The sequence below is a fragment of the Hylobates moloch genome, unplaced genomic scaffold, assembly GCF_009828535.3.
Source record: "Hylobates moloch isolate HMO894 unplaced genomic scaffold, HMol_V3 SCAFFOLD_2610, whole genome shotgun sequence".
In the NCBI taxonomy this organism is placed as follows: domain Eukaryota; kingdom Metazoa; phylum Chordata; class Mammalia; order Primates; family Hylobatidae; genus Hylobates; species Hylobates moloch.
In genome coordinates this window covers 1-7,915 of record NW_026654885.1, presented here as the reverse complement: position 1 = coordinate 7,915, position 7,915 = coordinate 1, and the positions used below count along the sequence as shown (strand labels likewise).

At 65.6% G+C, this 7,915-nt stretch overlaps 1 protein-coding gene across 1 annotated transcript; it reads right to left on the bottom strand.

The window, feature by feature from the left end:
* Positions 1-41: 41 nt before the first annotated feature.
* Positions 42-3,914, bottom strand: SEPTIN5 (septin 5). Its single transcript, XM_032148234.2, has 10 exons — positions 3,531-3,914; positions 2,653-2,749; positions 2,469-2,555; positions 2,128-2,251; positions 1,912-2,046; positions 1,700-1,817; positions 1,497-1,598; positions 625-721; positions 396-520; positions 42-116 (listed from the first exon to the last, which is right to left on the bottom strand). Exons 1-10 carry the CDS (start codon positions 3,609-3,611, stop codon positions 42-44), a joined length of 1,041 nt encoding a protein of 346 aa, XP_032004125.1. The 5' UTR covers positions 3,612-3,914.
* Between the last annotated feature and the right edge of the window lie 4,001 nt (positions 3,915-7,915).

Sequence of the window (7,915 nt, the reverse complement as noted above, 5' to 3'; positions counted from 1 at the left end):
CCGCCCCACATACTTCCTCATCCTTCATCCTAATAAGCTTCTCAGTCTCGGCGTCCGGGGTGGGCAGCGGCAGGATCGGGATGGGGCTCTCCATGCGGCTGTCCTGGGTCAGTTTGCTGCAGGGGTAGGGGGAGAGGATGGGCGGGGCGGCGCAGCCGGCAGGCTCGGCGTGGGCTGGCGATGCCTGGCCCATCCCCGCCACTGCTGAGGCCCTGCCCTCCGGAGCACTCACAGCCCTGGACTGGTTCTAGGGAGACCAGGCTCTGGGGGTGTGTAGGCGATTTGGGGAATGGTGCAAGGTTCAAGTCTGGGTGGGCTGACAGGACCGGCCCTCAGTTATGGAGACGTGGGCGGGGCCGGAGGGGCGAGGTCTGCCTTGCGGCTGGGGCGCGCACCTGGTCATCTGCTGGATGCAGTGCGCGCGGTAGTTCTCGTAGTGCACGTCGCACGTCACGTCCTTGAGGTCGTGCATGTGCGTGCGGATGAGCATGTTGCGCAGCTTCACGAAGTCGCAGTGCGCCTGGTTCTCCACTGCGGGGTGGGGGTGGGGGTGGGTGGTGGGCTGGCGCCGGCCCAGGACAGCCTTCCCCCGCCCCAGACCTGGTACCCCAAGACTCTACTCACCCTCCACGATCCCCCAGGGGTACAGTCGGCCCCGGACCCGCTGCCCCTTGGCCTCCACCACCGTGTTGCTGCCTATAACGGCGAAGGGCGCGCTCTCCTGGGGGGAAGGAGGGAGAAGGGCTCACACCCGGTGAGCGTAATTGCAGGGTTACTGATGGGAAACGGGCATGTAACTCCCGGGGCACCCCTCCAGCATCACCACCAACGACCTCTCCTCAAAGAGATCCTGGCGTTGCCCCTTTCTGGCCTCTCTGCCCCTGGCTAGAGCCAGAGCCCATGCGGCTCACATTCCAGGGCCTTTCCAGGCTATGCCCAACCAGGCATGCTCCCTCCTCATCTCCTCCCTCAGCAAGAACCACCCCCTCCAGCTGCCCCTTCCTTCCCCAGGGCTGAGCCTATGTCTCCCTGTGCTGATGCCCCTGCCCTGGTGGCCACTTGCCCCTGGCATGGTCTCCATCATCACCACTCTAGCTGCTGAGGCACCCAAAGCCACCAACCCTGGAGCTCAGAAATCTGGGAGCCAGGGTGTGCCACTGGGGCAGCCCCTTCCTCTGGTGACCCATGGGAAGAGGGTTGGGGTTGGGGGCCTGGCCCACTGCTGCACCTCTGGATCTGGGCAAGTGCTCCATACCTGCCAAGCACCATTTCGGGACCCACATGACCCACCCCAGCCAGGCAAAGACATGGTCACCTTTACCTTCTAGCCCTGGATGAAGGGGGTACAGGTCCTCTACTCCTAGAACAAATGACTCTTGCCCCCAACTGGGCTGACCTGGCCCTCCTCCAGCAGGCCCGGTGTGAAGGAGACAAAGCCTTCTGGTTCTGCCCCTTGCCACCTCCATCCCCCCTGCCCCACCAGTCTGCACGTTCACCTTCAGTTCCCGGTCCTGCTGCTTGAAGTCCTCATCCTCATCCGAGTCACACTCAGGGAACTGGTATACATGGATCCCAAACTTGTCAATCTCCTCCCGGATCTGTGGTGGGGCAAGGACCATCAGATTTGAGGCCGGCCAAGTCCCCCTGGTACTCTCAGCCCCAGGGCCCTGGCCAGGCCCCTGTGCAACGGCAGGCTCACCCGCTCCTTCAGCTTCCGGATCTCACTGGGGACAAGACAGTCAGCTTTGGCGATGAGAGGCACGATGTTGACCTTCTCATGCAACGCCTTCATGAAACCCACATCCACTGGCCGCAGCCTGCCAAGAGCAGCCGAGGGTGGGCATAGGCACAGCCAGGGGACCATATTGTAGGGGGTGCACTCCCGAGCCTGGCCCCAGGACAGCCACACACCCATGCCCGAAGGGGGAGATGAAGTACAAGCAGCAGTGCACTCGGTTGTCTTGGATGTTCTTTCGGTTGAGGCCGCTCTCGTCGCGGAAGTACTGCTCAAACTGCTGGTCCACATAGTCGGTGATGGGCTTCCAGCTGTGGGCAGGAGGGAGGTGAGGCCAGGCCTGGAGTGCTGTGGCCGCCTAGGCAGGGCCTTTCTCAGCAGGCTTCGCTCACCACTCGGTGTTGTTGACAGCGTCCCCGAATCCCGGCGTGTCCACGATGGTGAGCTTCAGCTTGACTCCCTTCTCCTCAATGTCCACTGTGTGTTTTAGAATCTCTACCGTCTGGCTGATGCGCTCTACGGGGAAGGGGCCACTGGAGGGGACTCTCCAACCCTCAGCCCCTCACCTTTGGCAGCCATGACCCTTGTCCTCATCCATCTTGGTGCCTTGGCCCTACCCCCGAGGGACCCACACCGCGAGAACAGTGGGAGCTGGACCTGAAAGGGAGTCCTTGGAGAGGTCCCATGGAAGGGGACTGGGGATCAGTGCCAGGGCCTCCTGGGGGCCACTCACCCTCAGCACTGAGCAGCTTCCGGTCCTTGTACAAGTCTGTCAGGAAGAGGCTGTGGACCAGTGTGGACTTCCCCAGGCCTGACTCACCTGCACACAGGTATAGAGGAGCTGGGTTAGGTCTGGGGCTCCAAGCTTGGCTGGCCAGGGACCCCAGTCACTCCCCCGAGGAGCCCGGCCCACTCACCAGCCACCATGAGCGTGAAGTCAAAGCCTTTCTTCACCGACTTGCGGTGCACCTGGTTGGGCAGTGTGGCGAAGCCCACGTACTGCTTGTCAATGTCCTGGGGACAGGATGGAACAGGTTAGGGACACAAAGGTTTCTCTGGAAGCCCAATACCCTGTCTCTTACCAAATGCAGTATGAGGAGACAGCAGAGGGTACGGTTCCCAGGGTGGGGCATTTCGTTGGCAAAAATGAGGGGAGGGCCCGTGGGCAAAAGACTGGAGGTAAGAAGGCAGGCGAGGGGGTGGCAGGAGAAGACACCTCTGGCCCCAGTCTCAGGGAGGGCTCTGCAGGGACCAAGACTGTGTTTGTCCCGTGGGGAGATGTCAGGCCGCAGCAGGCACAAGCGATGTCCTCCCTCCTCGGGCAGAGGGCAGCAGGATTGGGACCCCTGGGACATACTCAAGGCCCTCTAGAAGCCGGAGAAGCTCGGGGCCGACACTCACCCCTTCGGAGAGTGCCAGGGGGCGGGAGGCCCTGCCTGGCCCGCATCCAGCCGCGGGGGCGGCGGCAGCGGCGGCGGCGGAGCAGCGCCTATTTATAGACGGCGGCGCCGAGCCTCCCCCGCCCGCGCGCCCAGGCGCCCAGCCCCCGCAGACCCTTGGGGCCCCTGGAGGGGTCCCACGGCCGCATTCTCCGCCGCGTTTTGGAGTCTCGAGAAGTGAGGCCTGGACAGGGCACGTCGCCCCACCGTGGGGCCGCGGACCTCCGAGGCCGCTGCGGAGGGAAGGGCTGAGCCTAGGAGCTGGCGGGCCGTGGCGCGCGGGGACGGGGACCCCATGCCGAGTCCCGGAGCCCGCGAGGTCACAGACCCACGTTCCGCCCTCTCCACACACGCACCTTGAGCCGCCTCTGGGCCTGGGTCCGCGGCGACAGCAGCTGCTCCACCAGGCGGTCCTGGGGCGCTGCCAGCGAGTCCATCGCGGCGACCCCCGCAGGCCCGCGGGGGCGCTCGGACCCCAGGCCCGGTCAGGCCGCCAGAGCCCGGCGATAGCGAGGGACCTTGGCGCGGCTCTGCCTTAGGCTGCGTTCTCCACCCCGTTTTGCGGACGCGGGAAGTGAGGCCTGGACAGGGCACGTCGCCTACCCGGGGGATCGTCGACCCCCGAGGCCGCCCGAGCCATGCCCCCTGACTGGGCGGACTGGCCCCGAGCTGTGGCGGCGTCGCAGTCCGAGCAGGCCCCGCTCCCGCACCCGAGCCAGAGGCGGGGCGTCGCAGGCGCCCGCGAAGCGCGCGGCGGGGGGCGGCAGAGACGGCCCCGCCCGCCGTCGCCGGGAAACGGTAGCCTGGAAATTGGGCCGCGGGCGGAGCCACCCGAAAGCGGCTGCGGAGGGCAGGGCTGAGCCGAGGCGCGGATGAACCATGGCTCGCGTGGACCGGGAGCCCCGCCGCGCCCCCGGGGCCTCAGTCCGGGCCCCAGGACAGCAGGAGGGGACGACCGGGTCCTGCACGCGGGCTGGGGCGGGCTGGGGCGGGCTGGGAGTCGGTAGCCGCCGCGCGTCCCGCCCCCAAGAGGTGCTGCGCGGCTTCCGCCCGACAGAGGGCGCCGGAGGCCGCTCCCGGGACCCACGCGCAACCGCGCGGGAACCCGCCCAGTTCAGGGCCCGCTGTCTTCTCGCAGACTTGCCCGAAAACCTCCCGGCGGCGTCACGACGCCCGAAGTGCCCACAGACACGCCGCGCCCTGCACCCCTCCCCAGCCCTGCTTGGGGCTGACCTCCCCCGTGCGTGCGTGCGTGTTGGTGTGTGCGCGTGTTTGTGTGTGCGCGTCCGTGCGGGTGTGTGTAATGCCTGCGTGTGTGCGCGTGCATGTGCGTGTAATGCCTGTGTGTGCGCGTGCGTGTGTGCGTGTATACATGCGTGTATGCGTGTGTACGTGCATGTGTGTGCGTGCATTGGGTATGTGCGTGTGCGCGGGTGCGTGCATGTGTGTTTGGTGGACTCTTTCCTGGTGCGGCGCCCCAAGACATTCGGGGGACCGGAGGAGGGCAGAGCCCACCTTTTGTGAAGTCCAGCCTGCCTGCCCCCTAGGAGGCTTAGGGTGGACAGAAGGGAAGGAAGGGAAGGGTGCAGGCGGCCAGAGTACTGGAGGTCCCTGCAAAGCTTGGAAGCCCCCGCCAACCTGCTGAATAAACGCCGGCCACCCATGCGCTGCCCTGCAGCCCTCAGGTGGCCCTGCCCTCAGAGACAGGGGTAGGGGGTGGGATGGGATCCATCTCCCACGTGCTTCTGTGGACATTCCCTTGCCCTCTGAGCATCCTCACCAGCTCTGACGCACAGGATTGGAGGGACTGGGAGCTCCTGCCAGCCGGGCCTCCCTCCCATGTGGCTACTCCAGGGACTGCGGGGGTCTCCCAAGCTCCGCTCTGTGGGCCACCCACCTCCATGACCCCAGTAGAATCCCAACAGGCAAGCCCAGCGGAGCAGGACATGGGGCCTGGAAAGGTTCCAGGGTAGGACTGGTCAGGCCAAGCCCCTGCGCATTAGAACATTAGAAGCTGGAGGCCCCAACCCCACCCCACCCGCCACCAGCCCTCCCTTAGGCTCTCCTGGCTGAGAGACCTCCTCCACTCCCTGTCCAGGCCCTGGTCCCGTTGTGGGGCCTGGACCGCTGGCACCTGGGGAGGAGGGGCAGGCCCACAGCTGGAAACAGGAGAGCCTTTCATCCCAGGGAAAGGGGACAGCTCCAGGCCCCCCAGCTCTACCAGAGCATCCCTCAGTCCTTGCTACCAGAAAGCCTCCTCACTGGCCCCAGCCTTCCGTGGCCCTGACCTGCAGGAAGCCTCTAGGCTGAGTCCCACGCAGTTTCCACCTGAGGGTCCACACCTCGAAGCCCAGCACCCACCTAGACAGGCTGGCATCTCAGGCCCAGGGCATCTCCAGGAAGACAGACAGCCCTGGGCCTAGGCCTCAGGCTAGCAGGTGTCTAACAGAGTGTGTGACTCTCAGACTGCCTGCCTCAGTTTCCCCATTGGTAAGGCACAGCCTCTGGGGAGGCCCAGGTCAGGAGGGCAAGAATCTCACTCTCAGTGTTCAACCGACCTGCCCTGCCACCCACTGGGGCCCAGTCAGGGCCTGTGGATTCCCTGGGGGAGCCTCAAGGAAGGGACCCTACCTTCCACCCCCTTCTCTGGTCCCCAAGTGACAAAAGATACTCCTAGGGCTTCCTGAGCCATATGACACAGCTGCGCCCACCTCCTCCCAATGCCTGAGCCTCTCAGGCACTTCCATTCTTAGAATCACCCGAGTCAGCTCTGGCAGCAGCAGCCAGGGCCAAGAGAGCACCAGTGCTGCCTGTGAGGAGGTGGGGGCACAGAGGGTAGTGACGGAGCTCCCCTAACGCCTCTACAGCCCCCTTTCAAAGAGCAAAAAGAATGCTTGGACAGGCTGAGGCTCAACAACGGTGGTAGCAGGGAATCTGCCATGTGCTTCCAGCTCCCCCAGACCCACTGGCTGCCCCAGACACCTGGCCTGGCTCCTGCTCTGGGGCTCCCTTCCTTGTCCACACAGTGCCTTCCTCCTCTGGGCTTGGAGGCCGGGGAGGCCTGGGATGGGGTGAGGTGGACTCCCAGTTGACCTCAAAGGATGGTCACCTCAGCAGGAGGGGGTCCCCACCCTGAAGTAATGGGCAAGAGAACCTGGCTGCACTGAACAGCAGTGGCTGGAGCCCAGGGTCTCGGAGTGCCCTTGGGTCAACCTGGGGACACCTGCAGGCACAGGAGAAGCCTCAGGGGCCTAGCCTCCTGGGTCTCCCAGCCTCAGTTCCTTCCATTTCCCTCAAACAGTAGCCTGACGCATGTGTCCCTGCATCTCAGGCTTTGTCTGACCTGCTGTGATGGGGAGGCAGCTCCCAGCCTGGCTCCCCAAGGGCCCCCTCCCAGAGAGCCTCACCCACCTCTGGGTGGGGTGTGGTCCCTTCCAGGAGAGTGGCACCAGTCAGCCAGTGACTCCCCCAGCTCCCAGCCCCCGTGCCCAGCCCTCCTGCCCTGCCTGCTGCACCCTGGGCCAGGACTCTGGAGTTCCACTCAGCATCCATGGCTCCTGAGAAACTCCATCCCTGATGGGGGCTGCCAATGCCACCCTGGTGCCAGAATTGGGCTCTTCTTTTTTCCTCCAAAGATGGCTGAGCTCAAGCCAGAGAGGCCACCAGCAGGGTTCCCCCAGCCCTCCCAGCCCACCTGGTTGTCAGCCCCCACCCCACTCCAGGGGTCTCACAGCATTGTTTTACCCTGAGCTTGGCTGGGTTTCACCCACGTGCCTAGACCAGCCTCCTGTCCAGTCCTGCTTTCCTGGAGGGCGGGGCCCAAGCCAACCCTTTTGAGAAGCCACAAGCCTATTTGTACCCATAGGGTCCCAGGACCCATCTGGGCACGAGAATGACTCAGACCAGACCTTGGGGGTTCCCAATCTGGGGAAGAGTCCCTGCTGCAGACCTGAACACTCGAATTTCTGTGTGGGGAGGGAAAGGGGCATGAAGGTGCAGGGGAGGTGGGGGTGACCACAGGCCCTCTGCTGTAGGGCTATTCAGGGACTGTGCTGGCTGATGGAGCCTGACTCCCCTCCCCCAGCGTGGCCTGCCACGACCATGGCCTCACCCAGGACCCCCAGCTCATGGCCTACAGGCCAGATCAGCAGGAGATGCTGGCGCTGGCCCTGTGGGAGGGGGACACTCTGCCCATCCCCCTATCCTGGGGAGGGGCGCATGGTCCCTGCTGTGCGGGTCAGGGGACCAGGGCCCCGACTCCTCTCCTCTGCAGCCCCAGGCGCGGCGGCACTGCCTGGCTGACAATCGGTGATCGCGACAGGGCTGGGTGAGGGCCGGCGGGGGCGGGGTCGCGCTTGGGCGCCCGCGGCGCTAGTGTCACAATGGGTGACAGCCGGCCGGGTCTCCCGGCGGGGGAGCGGCGGTGCGCACATACCTGCTTGTCCTCTACGGGGTCGGGGTCGGGGTCGAGTCCGGGTCCGGGTCCGGTTCCGGGCGGGTCCGGGCCGGCGGGCGGGGGAGAGACGGAGAGACACGGTGAGAGGCGCGCGGGCGACGGGGACAAAGGCGCGCGCAGGCACGCGGGCGGGCGCCGGGCTCACCTGGGGTCGCCAGCTTGCTCTTGTACCGCAGGCCTGTGCTCATGGTGGCCGCCGGAGGGGGACGTGCGGGGCGGTCGCGCGGGCGGGGCGCGGCGACAAGCGGCAGAGGCCGAGGCCGGGCTGCGGGGTGAGCGGCCCCT